The 21,432-nt window shown below is 44.3% G+C and overlaps 1 protein-coding gene and 1 non-coding gene across 4 annotated transcripts in view; one reads left to right on the forward strand and one right to left on the reverse strand.

The window, feature by feature from the left end:
- Positions 1-3,209: 3,209 nt before the first annotated feature.
- ACTN4 (actinin alpha 4) overlaps positions 3,210-21,432 on the forward strand; it is a 78,539-nt gene continuing 60,316 nt past the window's right edge. For 2 of the 3 annotated variants that reach the window (XM_044989257.1, XM_044989258.1), the window contains exon 1: positions 3,215-3,430. In XM_044989257.1, the coding sequence (XP_044845192.1) occupies positions 3,278-3,430 (153 nt within the window). In that variant the 5' untranslated portion in view covers positions 3,215-3,277. Of the gene's footprint in view, positions 3,431-21,432 lie in introns of all 3 variants that reach the window. The other variant, XM_044989259.1, reaches the window with a different exon arrangement.
- Positions 15,943-16,015, reverse strand: TRNAK-UUU. The gene has a single exon. It is a non-coding gene; the product is annotated as a tRNA-Lys (tRNA).

The following is a 21,432-nucleotide window of genomic DNA, read 5'->3' on the forward strand; positions in this document are numbered from 1 at the left end:
CGATGACGTTAATGCAGCATAATCTAGGGGAGGAGCATTTCTGTAGCTGATGCTCGATACGGCCCTTGCAAGCCCTTGGCTGTAAAGCAGAAGTATGGGCTGAATGCCTCATGCTTCCCAAAGCACAGGAGCATGTGTCAATGAAGTGAGCATATGCTTGTGAATGGGTGTACGCCCACACGCGTGTGCGTGTGACGGGACTCTATTTTTGAATGCGTGTGTGAGAGAGAAGGGTGTACGAGAAACATGATTGTATTTATGAATCTACCTATGGGCCTCATACGAACCCTGTTACCGCAGTATCACAATCATCTTCACCAGCCCCCTGTGAGGTCGGGCAAGGCTCCTATCCCCGTTGTACAATGGGCAACTGAGGCACAGAGAGGCTAAGTGACTTACCGAGGTCACACGGTGCTTCCGTTTCTCCATCGGTGGCCGAGCAGGGGATTGATTGAGGGTTTCCCCAATGCCAAGCCGGTGCGCTAACCACTAGGCAGTCCTTCCTCTCACCATGTGTCTGTGAATCTGTGTGTGCACGCATGAGAAATAGACTGTGCGTGTTTGTGAATCTGTGTGTGTGTGTTTGTGTTTGTGTGTGTGTGCAGGGTGCACAGATGTGTGCGCATGCAAGGGCCATGACTCTGTCAGAGACGCAACAATGTATTTATGAATACATGTGGGTGACAATATGGGGCTTTGGGTAAATATCTGCATGCGCCTTGTTAATGCTTATGACATACACATCACGATATAAATCTACTCCAAGGGGCGACCTCGGAGTAAAACCCACCTCCCCTCCCAGGGCTACCACCACTCCTCTGCTTATTGTCATGCCACAAACTTGCCCAACCGCAAGGGTCCTGAATGCAGCCATTCAGAGTTTGCCGTGAACCCCAAGGGATTGGTTAGAGCCTCATTCCTGGGCCAGCATCCTCAGGGTAACTGTTGTGACAGAGGGCAAAGATGACTGCTCAGTCACGGAGCCTGATCACGGGAAAACCGCTTCCTTTCTAAGTGCAAACTGCGGTTACAAATTAGGGAACCTGTGGGCGGACCAAGGTTTTTCATATTAAGACAGTTCCCCTCTCATCACGGCTTGGAGCCAGGCATGAGCTTGGGTAGGCTACTCGGAGGCAGGGCTATTTCTATTTATAAGGCTGATGTCTGCTTCCGCCCATTGTTCCAGAAGAAGGCAGCTCCCAGGATTCATGCTGGGGCTGGAGGGCAGGAATCAGTCAAAACGGCAAGTGGAATTTTAATGACAATTTTCCATTCAGTCATTTTTTCTTTGCTCTCCATGGGAGACCTATACACAAGAATGACATGGTAAGAATTAATAGTAAATACCACAAACTGCCTGTACTCACCATTGACCTTGCTGAATGGAATCAGAACTGTCCAGCTGTGTGTCATAGGGCCTATACTGACAATTGCTAATGGAGATTCCCCTTCTGCGCGAAAGGCTGGGCACTGGGCTTTCAGAGCATAAGTTTCTGAGTTCTGTTCTTGCCGTTAGCTCTGGCTTGCGACAATCTAGATTAATGAACGGAACAGGTAGCCAAGAGCACAGCTGGGCTTCGTCCATCCTTCAGACAGTCCCAACTTTTCTCTGGTCCAAACACTTCTCTGCTTTCTTGCTGCAGCATGCACTCAGCAGTGCCAGCATGGGGCTGAGCAGTTCCATTTGTGCGCGTTCTTGCCGCCAGCCTCTTCTCGCACATATTGTGGTAGGACTTTCCGCAGATGTAGTGGATCGGACGCTAAGCTGGGAGCCAGGACTTGCCATTCCAACCTCTGCCACTGCCACGTCGCCTTGTGTAAGGCACTTGCCTGCTCCGTGCCTCGGTTTCCCCATCTGTCCAATGGGGTTCATGGTACTTGGCCTCCTTCGCAAAGTGCTTAGCGATGAAAGACTCTAGAGCAGAGCTCAGGGTTATTACGGAGCCTGCTGACCCCTGCCCAGAAATGGCTCGGAAGGGGCCTTGAGGTAGCGGCCATTCCACCGCCAGGATGGCGGGTGTCAGGCCACCCGCAGAGAGCGGCTCCCCGGCCAGGTCGGCCCCCCTTTCCAAGGGGCTGGCTGCGATGCCCCCAGGGGAAGCCAGAGGCCAGGCGGGGCGGGGGGTGGCTTTGTTGGGCTGGATGCTGGAGCCGTGACCCCCCCATCCCGGGCAGGGCAGGAGGCTGGCACAGGAGGGGCGCTCACCACCCCTCATGGGGCAATGTCTGTATCCTGCCCCACACACACCAAGGGGTGGAGGGGCACAAACTCCGCCCACAGTATGAATATTCAGAAGGGAGAGAAAGTGGACATCACGAATATGCATAATACAACACAACCACCACCCACTATATAAATATTCATGAGGGAGGTCAAGCCCTCCCCCGTTATTTGAATGTCCACAAGGGGGTAGAAACACTAGTCTGAATATTCATGAGGAAGGTTTAAACTCCACCTACAATATGAATATTAATCAGAGGTCACAGCCCCTCCTCCATATGAATACAATATAAATATTCACGAGGGAGGCGGGTCTAAGCGCAATAGGAATATTCATGAGGTGAAGACAATGCCACATGCAACCCGTAATCATGATATGAATATTCATGAAGGAGCGTCGTAGTCACGCTCACAATGTGAATAGTCATAAGATATCCCAACAACCCCACCTCTGATGTGCATATTCATGAGGGAGGGCAGGCTCCATGCACAATATGAATATTCATGAGAGGGTGGCAACACCCCACGCCGCACATACAGACGGTATTGATTGTCATTGGTCACACACACACTGAATATTCATGAGGGGAGAAGCTGGCGCGTGTCTCTCAGGTAGCCGTTGCGAGGAGATGCGCAGGCGCAATGAGGCGGCGTGGGGGGGGGAGCGGGAAAGATAGACGCAGGCGCACCGCCGTACAGTCAGACCCCGAGAGGGCGGGAGAGGAAAAGGGAGGAGAGAGCGCAGGCGCAGAGGGGGCCGAGGGAGTGGCTGGCTCAGGCAGAGACGTCCCGCGAGGAGGAGCGGGGGGGAAAGGCGAGTTCAGCGCCTGCGCATTGAGATTTGGAGCCTGGCTGACTGGGTGAGGTCACCCTTCGCACCGGCCGGGCGTAAGGGGAAGGGGGCGGGGCTTGCTTCGCGCTCAGGAGGGCGGGGCCTGGGCCCCGCGCGCCGGCCTCTCCCCCCCGGGGCGGGGCGTGGCGGGGCGGCCCCGCGCGCGGCTCCTCCCCTCAGGCGGAGCGGTGGGTCGGGGCGCTGGGCCGGGAGCCGCGCGGAACATGGTGGATTATCACGCAGCGGGGCAGCCCTATCAGTACGGCGGCAACGGGCCCAGCTCGCTCGGCGGCGGCATCGGCGACTACATGGCGCAGGAGGACGACTGGGACCGGGACCTGCTGCTCGACCCCGCCTGGGAGAAGCAGCAGCGCAAGGTGAGGCGGGGGCGGGGTCTGGGGGTCTGTAGAGGGGGTCGGGGGTCTGAGGGATCTGGGGAGGGGCGGGCTGGGGTCGGGGTCGGGGGGGTTGAAGTTGGGGGGAGGGGAGAGTCTGGGGATGGGTGGGCTGAGGTTGGGGGGAGAGTCGGGGAAGGGGGGTTGGGGGTCGGAGGGGTCTGGGGAGGGGCGGGCTGGGGTCGGGGGAGGTTGAGGTTGGGACATAGGGTCGGGGGGAGGGGGGGCTGAGGTTGGCGGGCTGGGGGTCTGTAGAGGGGGTCGGGGGTCGGAGGGATCTGGGGAGGGGCAGGCTGGGGTGGGGGGGTTGAAGTTGGGGGGAGGGGCGGGGGGGTGTCTGAGGTTGGAAGGCTGAGGGAGTTGAGGAGAAGGGGGTCTGGGGAGGGGGTCGGGGGGCTGAGGTGGGGGGGTCTGGGTGTGAGGGGGGGCTGGGGAGTGCTCTGGGGTTGCAGGGGTGGCCTGGATTGAAGGGGCTCTGGGACTGAAGGGAGGGGGCTGTGGGGTGCTCTGGGGCTGTGGGGAAAAGGGGGGTTTGGGGGGCTCAAGGGGGAGGCCTGGGCTGAGGAGACTGGGAGGTCGCTTGGACTGCGGGGAGGGGGGTGCTGGAGGGGAGGGAAACCTGGGCTAAGTAGAGGTGCCAGGTGAGGGAGGGTCCGTGGGTCTGAGAGAAGCAGTGGTGTGAAAGGGGGTGCCCTAAAGGGTGGGGACGGAGTGGCTCTAGGCCTTAGGGGCAAAGGGCAGGCTCCGGGGCTGGGTGTGTCTGGGGTGTGAGGGCTGGGACTCAGTTTGGGAGATGCCTCAGCACAAGGGGAGGGGTTGGCGCTCCATGAAGTGGGCACTTATAAGTTTGGGTTGTGGGTCCTGACTAGGGAGTCTCTAGGAGGGGATTGGGTGGGGGTTAGGGACCTGCTACTGGACCCTGCCTTGGGAGGCATCAGGCAGGTGAAGAGCGAGCTTGGTCTGGGGGGGGAGGGTGCTTGTTGCTGACTTTGGGGGGCTGTGACCTGGGAGAAGCAACGGTGTTGAGTAGGAGGGAGATTCAGGAGGGGTGGGGGTAGGGAACCTGCTGTTGAACCTAGTCTGGAGAAACATCAGCTCAGGGTGACGGGGGTTGGAGAGGTGCAAAGGGGAAATGGGCTTTGGCCCTGGGTGGTGGTGCAGAATATAATGGAGAGCATGGGTGCTTGTGGGAAAGAATGGAAGGGGATGGGGTGGGCCGGGGTGTCAGTAGGTGTTGGTTGCAGGAGGAAGCAGGAGTCATGGGGTTTGGGTGGGGCAGGTTGAAATGTATGTGATGTTGGGTGGAGAACAGATTTCTAGTCGCTGTTTTGAGGTGCTCCCCTTTGAGTAATCTACCATGGGTGGGGAATGCTGAGAGCCCTGGCAGGGAAGTGCCTGTTTTCCAAACCCCCTCCCTGGAATCTCCTTGGGGAAAAGCTTCCTAATTACTGATCTCACTGCATAGCCACTGGGAGCAGTTGACCTGTGGAATTAGTGGCTCTGTTTAGAGCTTCTGTAATATATCCCTGCTGCACAGTGGCTCTCAACTGCCCCTTTGAAGCAATCTTCCCCACTGGCTGTGTTTCCTTCCTGGCTCTTGTCTGGTCAGCTGAGAGAGCCAGGAATGGAGTCACCATGGAGGTGAAAGCTCCAGTCTATATGCTTTACTTGTATATCTAAATAGTTTTGTGTAAAAACTGACCGGCCACTCAGCCAAGGTCTTGGCTGCTGCACCAGATATCTATACTAATATATAAAAATACACTTATTGTGATCTCTGGCTGCACGTACAAAAACGCTGCAATGCACAGACATTCATTAATAGGCACATGGTCAACCATGGACAGCCATAAAAATGCCGAGGTTCAGTTACCCTGCCTCTTATAATCACTCCTGAGGGCAGCTGTATGTCTGCTAGCAATAACTGATGTGGTTCTGTGAACCCTGCTGGGTTGCAGGAATCCTTCCTTCCATTTCTGTGGCCTGTGATTTGGAAATATTTGCTTGGGTGGACTAAATTTGCTGTGATGGCATCAAAATCCTTTCTGGTTTGTTCAGTGTTAGAGGTATATTGGGGTAATTGTCGTCAGATTCACACATGGCTGAGCTCTGGGCTTCAGGCACTTTGCCCAATGCGTCTAAAACTATGTATGCATTTTAATGTGTGTGACACTTGCAATTCATGGAGCTTTTGCATTCCTCAGGATGAGAGGATATATCTGAGTGAGAACCCATTTTACAAAACTACACCCTTAAATTTAGCAGGTCCTGTCTTGAAATGACTGCAACTGTGAATTCAGTCAACTGAATCCAGGAACTATTAGGACTGCAGCAGTATTAACACTTGAGTTCTTACATAAATCTGATCTCCCTTCCCCAACCTCATCTAATTTTCTATTGGGAGTTTCACAAAGCTGGGTAGGGCACATCTCTTTTCCTCTCTCTCTTCAAGTCATAGAGGACTCTGGTAATTACAAAATCCTATCATCGCAACAGGGCAACACCTTGCTTGCAAGACTCAATTGATTGTGAAAATATGTGCCATTTTCTCTGCCAGTTTTTCCAGAACCCTGGAAATGTAGTAATACATTGAGCGCTCTGACCTATAGCTGATTTTGCATTCATGTTGGTTAATAATTTGAAGATTATTTGTGTTGTTTCAGATTTGTTTCTTTAGGCAGGCAGCGGAGAATTCAAGGTGGCCATCTGCTATTTTGTTTAATTATCTTAATTGCATGCTATTTAAGACAGAGCTAAGACTATCAGAGCAAAATTCAAGGAGGTGGAGGAATTTTTAGACTCCATGCTGGCAAGAGAAGAAACTTTCAAAGGGAGTATTTTGTTCTAAATGTAACAAGTATGTGTTTGTCAAAACTATGTAATAAGTCTGTGCTGTCAAGCTTTGTGAGTTTAGGCTGAAATCAGACCAAAGATATTTTAAAAATAGCCAGTGGACTGTTTCAACAGTGTGTAAAAGCCGACGCATATTGGTAATGATTTTTCCATATTTTGGGGGATAGTGCAAATGGCTCACTTTTAAATCATGCTGATGCATTACTATTAAGAAAAGGTTCTGCCCTCTCAAACATTGAACAACAGCTTTGTTCCACTTAGAACACCTGGCTAAAGGTTTTATCACTGTGACGTGGCACCTTAGCTGCTGGTCTCGTGGGAGAATGCTATTAATGCTGTTTCAGGGTGTGTGATTTCCATGATGTAGAATCGCGTGAAGCCCGTCCCATATTCTCTCCCCCTGGATTCATTTGTCCTTCACACATCACTGGAACTATTTTACTATGATATGAAACAAGCAGAGTCACCTTTTGAAATAGGGCTACAGCTCTGCAATCAACTGGAAATTGTTTTAAATACATCTCAATTCCTCCAAGAATTGTGTGATAAGAAAACTTCATCCTTCAAGGCCTTGTTGATACTGGGCTTTGAACCACCATTCTAGCTAAACTGGCTTCAAACATGGATTGACTGGTCTGGATAGGACCAGACTGTCAAATCAGTTCTCCAAAAGTCATGTTTCCAGTTAAACATTTTTTGACAGCTATCTTAGAGCAAACCTACACTAGAAAGAATTGTTGATTTTAGTAATGCTGGCATAGTTAAGCTGGCAAAATCCTCCTAAAGTAGATGTAGTTATATAGGTATGAAATTGCTTATACCAGCTCAGGTTACCAATATAAGCCATACTACTGTAAGCAGTCTTACACCTGTATAACTGCGCGTGTAGTAGGGCTTGTGAGTAAAACTTTACTGGACATCAGGCCTTAGACACTGTGGCTCCATTTATGCAGCTCAGATCATGTTTGGAACCGTGTTTAAACCAGAGCCAGGCTTTGTTTTCAAATGCGGTTAAAGCCCAGTGTAGACAAGGCCTTGGTGTTGGGAAACCAGCGTGAGACTTGACCAAGCAGGATGATTGTTATAACATGATAGAGCCCTGATCATGAGATGAACAGTCTAGGCCAGTGGCACTTAACCTTTCCAGACTACTATAGCCCTTTCAGGAGGCTGATTTGTTGCGTACCCTCAAGTTTCACCTCACTTAAAAATGACTTGCTTACAAAATCAGACATAAAAGTACAAAAGTGTCACAGCACACTGTTACTGAAAAATTACTTACTTTCTCATTTTATAATTATAAAATGAATCAATTGGAATATAAATATTGTACTTGTACTTGCATTTCCTTATATAGATCAGTATAAACAAGCCACTGTCTGAAATTTTAGTGTGTACTGACTTCGCTGATGCTTTTTATATAGCCTGTTGTAAAACTAGCCAAGTATCTAGATGGGTTGATGTACCCTCTGGAAGGCCTGTGTGTACCTCCAGGGGTACATGTACCCTCGGTTGAGAACCACTGATATAAGCCCGAGAAATGGGGAGGGGAGGTTGACACTTCATAGTTTAGTGAGCACTGCGATCTTGAGATTTGAACAGTTCAGTTTAGTGTTTCATTTTCACACCTTATAGCTAAAGAAAATACTGATGTATACATAGCATTGCATGCTATTTTGGCTGTTGTACTGACTTCTGAAAGTTTAGTGCATTGCTTAAAGGTATCGAATCCTTTCCCCTTTAGATATCTCATCTCATTTTACCAAATTTCAATGCGAGTTGCTGCAGGTTTCACTCAAACTTTGAGGCGATAACAAAATGTAGTTAATACTTCCTTTTACAAAAAGAGTTGCTGCTTCTAAAATAGCTGGAATGTTTGTGCTTGGAAAATCACAAACAAGTGTTAAGCTAGTGTTTGAGAGCTGAGCTTTCTGGCAGCTGTGGAAAGACAGAATCCTGGAGGAAAAACTACATTTACTTTTGCTTTGAGCTTGTGCTTGGAGATCTGGTGTCACCTTTGATTAAAATGAGGTGGAACAAGTCTTGTGGCCTAGCTTTGGTGGATATTTGTCCACTATCACACAGTGCACTTGTGCCTAGGACTGACATAACGGGGATATACAGCTTGAGCTTCCTCACTAGAGCTGTTTGGTGGTAGGGACAGGACCAGAATATTAGGAAGGTTGAGATGAAATAGCAGGTTATGAATAAAGTGTGTGCACGTGGATTTGTGGGGACTGGGTGCATTATAAGAATAACAGGGAGCACTGAAAATCAAGGATGAGGTGAATTGGAAGAAATTTGGGGATAGTGGCAGGACCAAAATAAAGGGCTTTGACAGTGCAGCAGTTCTGAATTGTGCATGGGCAGAGCTCTGTGTGGAGAAACTTAAATAGTATAGTACGTGCTAAAAACTTAAAACTTACTGCATTTACTCAGATGCCTGTTCTCAGGGATTTTCTTACAATTTTTTCATTGTCTTCTGTTAAACAATTTAAAACCTGAAAACCATGCACTTTTGCTGCATGTGAAAATCTCTTAGCAAGTGGTCAGATTCAGGAGTGGTAACTGAAATGTTTGACCTGTTCATCTGAACTGGTGAAGAGTCATATTCCTATTCTTGTAGATGGTGCTGAATCTTGTAATCTGTGGAGGTTTGAAGAAGGTATGTATAACAGGCAGGATTGAATAGACGTTAAGCTTTCTCAGCTCTATCTGTTCCATATATATATATATAGTCAACATGTCATATTTAGACATTTGAATGCTTCATTATAATCATAATGAAACTGCTTAGTCTTAATGTTAGAGTCAAGGAGGGTGAGGTAATATCTTTTATTGGTGTTTACGCAGAGCTCTTCCGGGCTTTCTTCAGGTGACTTGAAGAAGAGCTCTGTATAAGCTTGAAAGTTTTCTCTCTCACCAACAGAAGTTGTTCCAGTAAAAGATATTTGTTTCTCTAATATTCTGGGACCAACATGGCTACAACACCACTGGATAGTCTTAATGTTAACATGTGCCTGAGCAGTGCTTGTATTTCAGCAACCTAATGTAATTTACCAAGATGCACATAGGAAAATTGTTTGTCTGATCTTCGCTTGAGGTGGCCAGGTTTGCTCAGTAAAGAAATGCTGAATGTTCTTGCAGGTTATGTTTAAATTGGCATGCTAGTGGAAGTACAAGGTTCACTGATTTCAGAGTAGAAGCAGCAGTTTTAAATTCCAGTCTGCTCAGAGGCTAATCTAGTTTATAAAAAAAAAAAAATCCCTTCACCCTCCCAAAATAGTTCCTGTTTCTTTCTCAAAGAAATCTTTGCTGTATTTAACTGCATCAGTACAGAATAAGCCTCTTAACCAGTAGTTTCATCAAGACCATAAAACCAAGAACTCGGCATCTAACTTACTGAAATACTTTTGCTGTGTGCCCTTTTTAGTTTTTTTCTTGCAGCACAATGCTTGGAACAACTGACTGTACAGAGAAGTTAGTTCTGCTGAATGTTAATGCTTAGCACTTGTATAGCAGTTTACTTCAAAGTGTTGTACAAAAATTAGAGGCAGTTTGGTCTAGTGGATTGAGCTCAGGACTGGGAGCCAAGAATGGATTCTGCCACTGGCTCACCATGTGGCCTTGAGCAATGCTAAACCTTTGCCTCAGGTTACCTGTCCTTAAAAAGACAATAATACCGAACTTCCTTGTGTGGGGTGAGGACTAATGCCTACGGAGCACCTGCACAATATGCATTAGAACAGTTAGGTTGTTTTAACTTCTCAGTGAAGCTTAAATAGCATGCCAGAACACCCACACAACAGAAACTCGCTTTCATTTTATTGGTATCTGAGCAAAAGGCAAAGACCACTTTGCCATACACTTCTCTGTATTCTTGAATCGTCCCCTTAGCTACTTGGTCACTTATTTGAAGAGAGCCACAGAATCAGTAGCATGAAGCAAAAACATGCTTTCCTCTGTAGGATGCTTTCAGCTATTATTGGTTTGTTGGTCATGTTCATAGAATATCAGGGTTGGAAGGGACCTCAAGAGGTCATCTAGTCCAACCCCCTGCTCAAAGCAGGACCAATCCCCAGGCAGATTTTTGCCCCAGATCCCTAAATGGCCCCCTCAAAGATTGAACTCACAACCCTGGCCAATGCTCAAACCACTGAGCTATCCCTCCCCCCATTCAACCATCTTGCATTAATGTCAATCCTTATACTGTTAGTTAGTTTACTTCATGCCATTTCTCCGCCTGTAGTTAGTAGTGGACCTGAGAGTTCAAATTTGTCTGGAGTAGTATATCAGTGTGAAGTGCTTCAATCATTTCTTTAAATTGCTCATTCTGTGCTGCATTGACAGTGATGATTTTTAGTGTCAAAGAAGGTTGCAACGTACAAAGTTCAAGACTTTCCCTTTGTTTTATGGCATAATCACAGACTTGATTTTTGACAATTCCGGGGTGTCAAAGAGGAGCATAGACCATTCCTAGGTGAAGCTGAAGTTGCTGGAAGGTTTGGAACAGATACGAGTTGTTATGGCTGTGTTTTGATGCTGTTGTCATCAAGTCTCATTTCCAGGTTGATGAGTCATCACTCTCCCATTTCAATAGATAGTTTCATTCAGTGGCAAATTTGAGCTTGAAAAATGCAAACAAACTGATTTTTCTGCTGCTCTTGAGACTGACTTCCTATTTAACTTGTGATGTTTCTACTTTACTGTAAAAGAATGATCTAGTTCCATTATTTCAGTTCTTCAGCTGCTTGTTCCCCACTATTTTAACTCTAGCACCTTGAGTCAGATAAATTCATACACTGGTGTGTGATCACTGAATTCTAATCACCAGCTTGCAATATTGATCAGCAGGTTTCATATTTCCTATATTTGAAGTGAAAACCACCATCTGTGTTCTGTCTGCATCAAATTTAACACCACATTAATTAAACACATCTACAATGGAACTCCCATGGGTGCCATCACTCGTGCTGCTGGGAAACGGTCTGTAAAATTCCCTAGTGTAGATAAGGCTCCAGTGAATTCAACAGTGAAGACTGAAAAACAAGATGAGCTAGGTAACTATATACATAACCACAGGATCGAGCGCTTTGTCCACCTGCTAGAATTTGCTAGATTCTAGCAAACCAAGTCATCTAGCAGTTCGCTACTCCACCCACTCCCCTTTCTTCAACATCTAAAGGCTGAGCAACATTCAGAGTGACAGAATAGTACTTGATGACTCTTCTCCCTGTGCTTTTAAGGAGCTGTGGTCATTGTTTTTGTTGATTCATCGCTAGGAACAGACTTCTCCTATGTCTTTTCTGATGCATCAGTAACAATTAAATGGCTTTGAGCTCCTGGCTGACCTGATGTACGTTGGACTTCTCGTTTATTTCCTGCCAGTTAGCCCACTTACAGCAATTTGGTGGCCAAGACTTTCCTCTTCAGAAGTCACTTTTCTCTTTGAAAGAGGAAAAAGCTGCAAATCTCATCTACTGAGCAAAGAATGTTGACTAAAAAGCATCTGTTATGGTGAAATGCAAGTCATCAAGGCTCTCTGGTCCTGTGAGGGAAAACTCTAATACAAAAAATATATAGGGAAGGTAAAATTGAAACTCAAATATTTTGTAGTAAGGATGGTGAGGGATGTAGTAAAGGTGGCAATCAGAGATTGTGATACCTGCCTCATGTCTTAATTGTTCTGTTGAGCGGCTATGGAAAATTCACTTTGTGTTGCAGCTCCCTGCTTCTGACTCATTTGTAATGTGCAGCCTCGTGGTTGAAACATATCTCATCTGTTTTTGTTTGAGGGGTGGGTTGCACTAATGAATTCCTTGTAAACTTAAAAAGACATCACCATACTGGTAACATGCTAGACTGAACCCCCCAGTCATGTGTCTGAACTAGAAGGAGAAGCAGAAATGGCAGTGGCAGGCCACAGGGCTACTTAGATTCCAGCAAACACTGCAACACCGCAGGGAGTCCCTGACATTTAAACACTTCAGCATGCTATAGAAATAAAACTGTCCTGTTACAGGGTTTACAGTGGATTAATACATTGCTCAGTGTGAATACTGACTCCTGTAGTGAAAGGGCAAGGGATGTTATAGTTCAGCAAAAGACTACATAAGGCCATTTCACTGGTATTGAATAGGTGTATATCTGTGTGCGTACACAAGCCATCCAAACAGTTGCGGTTTTACTGCTGGTATGTGTCCAGTCTCTAGGGTTTCTGTGCTGGAATCTCAGCTATGTGACATTAACAGCAGGGCAGAATCTGTCTGCATCCTCTGCATCGTTTTCCAAACATGAGCAAACAAAAAGCAAGTGAGTGTCAGTGTTCAGCCTTAATGGAAATGTATATCATAGCCATATGTTCCACACACTTATTTCCTGTTGTGTTGATGTTGGACAGATCGCTATTTTCACAAGAAGAAGATATCTTTGAGTGAGTTAGTGGAAGCCATCTCCTTTGCTGTGCTAGAAAGCAAAGTTGGAAAACACTGAGGCCTGTTTTACAAGTTAACTTGGTTTTCTTGTTCTTCCACGAGCTTGGACTGTAAATCCAAATTGTGTAACATTGGATTTAGCTTCCAAGGTTTTAGGCTTGGATACATACCGTTTTTGTACAAAAGCTACCTGTGTCCTTGAGCTGGTTTGAAGGGCATGCAAATGATTCAGTCTTTATTAGGTTGTCTTGTAACCATGATTTAAACTTTGTTTGGACCAAATCCAGAACGTAAACATCCCATTCATTCTGAAGGTGGCTACATTTTTGTATTGTCTCAATTTAGATGCCAAGTTACATACACATTATTTAGTCTATGACGCTGTGCTGTGTACGAGCGAATGTTTGTGAAGGACTACAGTTAGTAACTACCTTACCTAACTGTGCCTTCTCACTCTGCATCGATAGGGCATTTGCCAGATTGAAACAAGTGTATATGCATAACTTCTGAAGAGAAGAGTACATTGAAATAAACACAAACTGTGCTCCAGACAAAGAACCTAGGACTTACATAAAGAATGAAGAGATTGTGAACTCCCTTCTCCATTAGCAGTCATAGAATAGCAGGGATTTCTGTTTCTTCTGCTCCTTGCCTCACCAGGTCTGTTTCATAATGGTTTTATGAGAGTATGAATATGATGTAGGAGTGGCTACTTGTTCAGCTGTTAAAGATTCTCAATCTTTCTTTAAAAACATTCAGCTATAAAAGAGTTCTGGGTGATGGAAAATCTTGCAGTTTGTTGAGCACCCTCAGCTCCCATTGGTTTTGGTGGGCTGTAGGGGTGCTTAGCAACTCAAAGAATCAGTTCATACGAAAACTTAATGCATAGAGGATTGATCTTTGAACCATTCTCTCTGGAAGAAGTTACACACTGCCTGTTTTAAATAGTGGATAATCCTCATTGTACTGTCTTCACGTATCTTCATCTACCACCAGTAAAACAGGTCCTCGTGTCAAAGGTATGCTGGACACCTAATAGCAGTTATGTTTGCAATCATCATGCCAAAGTCTTGAAAGAATGTTGAAATTCAGTCTTGAAGAATCGTGCTCATACAATGACTGCATTTTTGCTTTGAGCCTCAATGTCCCATACAGCTTGCTGACCAAGTGTAATAGTAGTGATCCATACAAATATTGGGTTGATGTAACCATCAACTATGGTATCGGTGCCTGAGAGTGTACATGAGATGTAATGCCCTGAGCAGGATACACCTAGTGAAACCTTTTACAACAGTTCATATTTAGCTATAAGAACTACTTAAACTGTGTAATGGCTTACTTTCTAAATGCATAAGAGAGGATTGCAGAATATTAAACAAAGCAGCAGCTTATTATACCGCCACACATGAGGCATCTACTTTATTAGAGGAGTTGGCAAGTATTGGGCTTAATAGCTAGCTTTATTATGCTGGCTGATCTGCTGAATGCTTTGTGGTATGACTGCATACCTAGTAGAAAACTAATGGCATTTTACTCTACATGGCACCTGTCTATATACTAGGACCTATAACAAGGATATCTGATTCCCGCTTGGCTCATATTCCTTTTGCCTCACTTCATGGTTACAGTGGGAACACATGCTTCTTATTGTAATGCCAGTGTTAAAAGAAATGCCTCAGTCTTGCTCAATTTGCATTATAGGCCTTGCTGTAGGACGTGACTTACTAAGTACCATCTGTGTGTGGGGTTTTTGGGGGCGGGAAAGTTCATAGTTTAAAGCATGACTCAAGTCTGAAAAGATTGAAAATGGCCTGATGGAGTTCCATGTTTGTCACAATGTTTCCAAATCAGATGTGTTTTGTTCACAAGTAAAAAGCATTTTCTAATATCCTGCTCTGCTAACAAGGATCTGAGAGTCAAGCTGGATTCTTCCCTCTGGATCTGTAGTAAAGATTCTGCAGGCCAAATCAGATGGTTGACACCTGTGTAACCTTATGTTGTGCTGTGTTACATTTAGGGAGGCAAGTCAGGGCTGGTCTATACTAGGTTGACATAGCTACATTGGTTGGAGTGTGAAAAATCCATGTCCCTAATTGTCGTAGCTATGCTGCTGTAATCCCCAGTGTAGACGCAGCTATGTTGATGGAAGAATACTTCTGTCAAGCTACCTACCGTCGTTCAGGGAGGTGGGTGACTTAGACTCAGTAGTGTAGACATGCTGTTAGCTGCAAGCTTTTCACTCTACTGGCAGAAATACATTTCCTGCGCAAACAAATATCAAATTAGACTTTGAACGCATGCAGGTGCCGTTTGTTTACACAGACGTTCTTGAGCCTTGTCTGAAGATGTAGCCAAGTAAGCAAGATGACCATTTCTGACAACTGTACTAGGGATCTAATCTCTTGACTGCCAGGGGTGAAGAGAGTTGTAAGACCTCTTTTAGTGAGGAGGAAAAATGGGAGCAGTATAACTTAAATAAAGTCTGTCAACCTAATTCACTTTTTTCTTAGAAAAATAACTTCACTCAATGAGTATTTCTTTTTTTGTTTGGAGAATAAGAATATTCAGTTAGTAATGAACTAGGAAGGAGACTAGAGGTGTATACTAGTACTCTGTTGTAGATATAAAGAGTTAAATCAAATGCTTTATTTAAAAGATGCAGTAAGTAGCTGTTCTGGTAGTGGTCCAGCAACAGGAAGATATAAAACAGATCCAAAATTCATGTTACATTAGTATCATTAACTTGAAACTTGTCACATGCTTTCTGTGACAGAGGATGGAAAAGGGTTATGAAATTGTAGGCTGAAACTTTCAAAGTTGCCTAGGGAATAATTGGCATCCAGATTCTCTCTAGATAGCCTTGAAAATCTTTAGCTATAATCTTGGAGAAAACTCACTAAGTTCTGCCTACATTGCAGTAAAAAAATAACACACCAAAAGGCTGTCTTTATACTGTATCTAGCAGTGTGACCCTGGCCTCTAGGATGCTACCGTAATACAAAAAATAGAAGGCCGTAGAATTGAAAATAGATATTCATATGAGCTGTTGGGTCACTTCAGAGAGCACTTACTGAGATGGCTAAGGGCTTGTTGACGCTTAAAAGGCTGAAGCGAAGACACTACCTCTGCTGATGGGAAGGCTTCTCCCGTCAGTCAAATAACATCCTGGAGAGATGTCTTTAGTTTTTGAGGAAATGGTTCCCTCTTTACCTGACCAGGGACTTGAACCCTGGACCCTCAGATTAAAAGTCTGATGCTCTACCAACTGAGCTAGCCAGGCTCACCATCAGTGTAGGTAATTCACCTCCCTGAGAGGCAGTAGCTATGTCAGTGAGAGAAGTCGTCCTGTCGGGGAGCTAGGTCAGTATAACTGTGTTGCTCAGGGGTATGGACTTTTCCACACTCCTGAGTGATGCTGTTATATCGACATAAATTGCTAATATAGACCAAGTCTAAGGCTTTCAAGCCTGGTAATGCACCCATGTGAATTTGCAGACAATGTTTTTGGTGCTGAAGTTGGGATTTAAATATAGTATAAATCTCCCCTGATTTTAAGATTTCTTCTGAATGAGAGGACTTGGATGAAGGGGTGGCTGAATGGAAAACTTTGTGGGATTTCTTGGAGTCACAGATACCCCTTGTAGCAATATAGCAGTAAACTTCTATGGTAGGTGGCTTATTGCAAACTAATTGTGGGGCAGAAAGCTTCCAGCCTTGCCCTTTTAAATGATAAAAGATTTTCATTCTCTCCTGTTCAGTAACTTTTCTAATTCTTCAAGGTCTTGGAAAGGATGCAAAATCCTGCAACTCTCAAATGATCTCTGTTAGAATGACAGTGTCTAGTGCGCATAATAGTGAGCTGTGGTGTCTATTACTTATATAAACAAAACTTCAGTCAATTCTGGAGTGAATTCCTGCACATGATCATCTTACTTGAAAGTATCCATCTGTTTTTCTTGGTTTCCTTTCCTTATAAGTGGAGTTTGTTTGAAGAAAATGAGGGTAACACGTTCTCTCAAGATAACTGGGATGGGCCACTTGTCATGGTCAAAGTGCACAGCAAACCTGAAATTACAAGTTTCACAGTGATTAATTAAACATTATCCCACTGCATTGCTAAGCAAGCTATTGGAGAAACTGATGTATGCACGTCACTACAAATGAATCTGAATTCTTTGTGGCTACAACAGAAGGGTCATAAATTTATCTCCTTCCTTTGACTTTGTCACCGGTCTGAGCCTCTTTACCATGTAAAGACATGATAGCAACAGCATCAGTTCACAGGACAGGTAGAACAACCTTTAGAAGGATCAGGTTTGAATACTCCCAGAGCTGAGTCTTTTTTTTCCGTTTGTTTTTATGAAGGTTCTCATCTTCTGCAATGTTAGCTGCTATTCAATAGTTTGTTGCAGTGGAAGAAACAAAATCTCACCATTGAATTGGGGAAGAAAACAACTGCCAGCAAATCAAGTGACCGATCAGCCTACTTCGCCCCTTGTGGGAACTGAATCTAAACTTGCTTATTGGTACATCTAGTCCTGTAATTCAGCTTTAATAGCAATCTCACTTATAGAGGAACTACTTCTAAAATTCCCTGAAGGACAACTTTGACCTGCTGTTCAAGCAAATGTTATCAGAATGGGTCTCATGAGGTCTCAGCTGAAAAGTTTTGAGACAGTCACAAAAATTTTCTTTAAAAATCCTGCTTTTATTAACTATCCAGTACACCAGAGCGATAGTGAGCAACAAAATTCACAGTAAAATAAATCCAGAGTAGTAGTAAGAACAGGAGCTAGGAAAGGGAGGAAAAGGGTTGAGTAAAAGTACGTGGAATGGAATGGTATGTTAGCCTAAGTGGGGATGTAAAATTGGTTGCAAGGCTTAGGTGTTGAAGTCATTGGTTAAGTCTGGAGTAACTTTGACCATGGGAGAGCCAAACAGTAATAAATGGGATTAGAAGAATCCTGCATGAAGTTGGTGGGACACATCTTAAGTGTGACTTTGGGGTTGTTATAATACAAATACGCTTCACTGACTCATTTGAGTCAGGATTATGTACGTATCTGTTTCAATCAAATAGACTGGATACCAGTCAGAAGGAATGGGAGCTATTATAATCATGCTCTTGTGGCAAAAGCACAATCAGATCTAGATTCTATTCCCAGCTCCACCAGTAATTGCTCTGATCATGGGGAAGTTACTTATCCTTTCTGTATCTCACTTTCTCTCTGGAAAAGGGGATTATTCATGGATTCTAAAGCCAGAAAGGACCACCATGATCTTGTGTGACCTCTACAGCTAGGGTCACCAAATGACCCAAAAATCGGGACTGTCCCTATAAAATCTGGACTTTTTCTTTTATAGGGTCCTATTACCCCCCAGCCCCGTCCTGATTTTTCACATTTGCTGTCTGGTCACCCTGTGTACAACATCGACTACGGAACGTCCCCAGGATAATTCCTATGGACTAGAGCAGATCTAGAAAAGCAATCCGTTGGCTGGAGGCCAGGGGATTAATATGATGGTGTCCATAAAATGCATATAATGTGTATGATACCTTTGTTGAAGAGATGAAATGCTGTTTTTGCCTGTCTTGTTCAATACTATCCATCTAAATACAATAACTTCAGGATTTCATGTTGACTTTTATTTAAGACTCGATGTTCTCTGCTTGTCAAACACAGTAAAACCTTTCTTGTACACAAAATGGCAGTTTCCCCACTTCACAGCCAAGATCTAGAATAGCAGAGTCACTGTAGTTAGGTCTTGGATTACTGGCACTTCATTTTTTACTGAGTGTACTAAAGCATTTACTAATATATTGCCAGGTAAGATCAGCAGTGTGAATGGGTCAAAATAGTGAACAGTGTATCATGTGTTGCAAATTATCATTTAAGTGAACAAAATTCACCAATTTGCAGTGAGTTATCCAACAGTGTGCATTAGTAAAGTGCTAATATATCATCAACCCCATGCTTTCTGTGGAAAACTCCAATAGCCTATTCTACTAAATCTTTGATAGCTTTGAATTAAACATCCAGCTATCTTTCCATAGTGCTTTGTAGCGTAAATTTGGATGTAATTTATTTCAGAACCCAAGATTGCTAAGGCTTAAATTGCTGTCTTATACTGTTTTTAACACTTCTGACTTTTTGGGGGAGGGGAGAAAATTACCTTAATTTCCCATGACATAAATGGGGCAAACTTATATTTAGATCTAGAAATCTGCCACTGGAAAAAAACATCTTGAGGAAGATTGGACATGCTGAGAATTTGGAAGCACAAAAATAAACTTTAACAGCTCCGAATGTCTGCTTCTATGCCTCTAACTGGTAATTAAGCCATCAAATGACACAGCAAGCATACCAAGGTTTGAAAGAGGTGTGTTGGTTCAGACATCTGTTCATCCCTAACTGGTATGTACAGTACATATTACCTCTATTAAACTATATAGTATGAGTCATCTTCAGTGGTGTCTTCATATGTTTTGTACGGCTTCTCCTTTGGATGAAAAACATACCCATTGCAAGAGCATACAATACCAAAATCCACTGCTGCCTTGCAATAATGGATGCTCAGGCATTTAGCCAGAAGTAAAGTGACTATAAATGTGCTTTCTCCCAACCTTCATGGATCTTGTAAAATCTTTCCCTTTAAATACTCATATTTTAATTTTTTAAAGAGAGCAGCATTAAACCTGTAAGAATTCAGTTGAGAACCTGTGACTTAAATCTCAGCCCTTTTGCCTCCGAAGGCTTTGCTCTGAAAACCCTAATTGTATCTCTTCTCCGCTACATCTCTACTGATAGGCTAGGGAAGTGGAATCTGCAACATTGTAATGAGTGCCACTTAAATGCTAGATACAAGAATAAACTTGCTAAGTGACTTGGCCAGCAGCACTAAGTGCTACCCACGTGGGCATGTCTGAGCTCACAAGTGCCTGTGGATTCAGGCTTCCTAGGCTAAAGACATTGCAAAGAGTCTTCTTGTGAGGAAGAATAGCAAATGGCCACGAACAGATGACTGCAGATGCAGTCAGGCTGTGCATAAAAATGTGTATCAACTGTAGAGAGGGGAAGAGGTTACAAAAACCTTGAAGAGATAGGAAATATGCTCATGGGAGAGTTTCTGAAAACATTAGCCCGCCTCAACCCTAGCCCATGTCACTTATGCCACACAGCCTGTTGTAGATCCTGTATATTTATGGTGAAGCATCCTTGCTAATGGAATAGCCCTACTGCCTAATTGACTGACCCTCATAGAAATGTAGGTCTGGAAGGACCCTGAGGTCACCTAGTCCATCCCCTGTGCAGAGGCAGGATTAGGCATACCTAGACCATCCCTGGCAGGTGTATGCTTAACAAGTTCTTAACTGCCAATGACAGGGATTCCACAACTTCCTTAGGTAATCTGTTCAGTGCTTAAGAAAACCTTTAACTTAAAGGATAGTTAATATCTAATGTGAAACTTCCTAGCTGCAAACTAAGCTGATTTCTTGTCCTACCCTTGTGAGTTCTCAAAACTCAGCCTGTTCAAATAATACAGCTTCACTATTTTAAAATCCTTATCAATCCAGATACTAGATGGGTTAATTCCTTCTTCCCAGCTAAGTGCGAGACTTGACATTAGCTCTGCATGTTACATAATTGCGCCATTTTCCAGTAACTTGAAAGTTCTCTTTACTAAGGTACCCCATGAATGACACTTTCATTCTTAGGTTTGGATGATTTGTCTAAAATAGTTAATTCAGCAATGCAAAAGCTTTTAAGCTTTCTGTTAAAGCTTCTACAGCGTGTATGAGAGGTTAGGTTCGTCTATCAAATTTAGTTACTACATAACCACTGTAGGCTCTCAAAAACAAATCTGAAGAGAAAGTTGTAAAATTATCGATATCTCAGTCCAATATCTTGCGATTAGACTGGTTTAGGGCTGCCTCAAACTGTTCAGTACTGTTCTTTCCCTGCGTGGAGAGAATTGGCTTTGTTCAAGCAGGCAGGTTACCTAAACTATCAGAATTAAAAATGCTCTGCCCAGACAATCTTACATCGAACCTGATCTGAGCTGTCACAAGGCTCTGTTATAAAGATGGAAGACTGAAGTCATTCTGAGAGGTGAAGCACGAAAACAACAGCAGCATTTGTTTAGGTGCTGCCTGTCCTAGACTCCATCCCCCCCCCCACACTCCCCTCGTTTCTCCAAAGGCCACTTCCTGCTGTCATTCCTCCTCCAAGTTAGCTTCAGTCTCACCAAACAAAATCAAATTAACAGCCTAATAAGGCAAAAGAATGATGAGAATCTCCCTGGCCAGGCCTCTTCCTAGTTTTTCTATGTGGCAGCAAATTAGGAGGATCTTACCAAAGAATGACAAGTGACTCAGACCAATATGTAAAGCATCCATTCACTGCCCAAGGAAATTACTAACCAACCTCTGATGGCTTTGGGCAGCAATACCCAGCTGACACTAAACTGCTTAAATCAGAATCAACAGAGCCATAGTCTCCAAAACTGGCTGCTACTTCAGTTTCTTTTATACACTGAATTGAAAGCCCCAGGCTGGCTAAACATGCTGAGTACTAATTTGTATACTTACTAACAAGAGGCGAAGAGCTTGAAAGGGACTGGTCATTAACATAAGTTCAAGGAAGGGGACATCAATCACAACTGGAAATCCACAAATCACAACACTTCTAATAATTT

The sequence above is a fragment of the Mauremys mutica genome, chromosome 15 (assembly GCF_020497125.1).
Source record: "Mauremys mutica isolate MM-2020 ecotype Southern chromosome 15, ASM2049712v1, whole genome shotgun sequence".
NCBI classification, from domain to species: Eukaryota; Metazoa; Chordata; order Testudines; family Geoemydidae; genus Mauremys; species Mauremys mutica.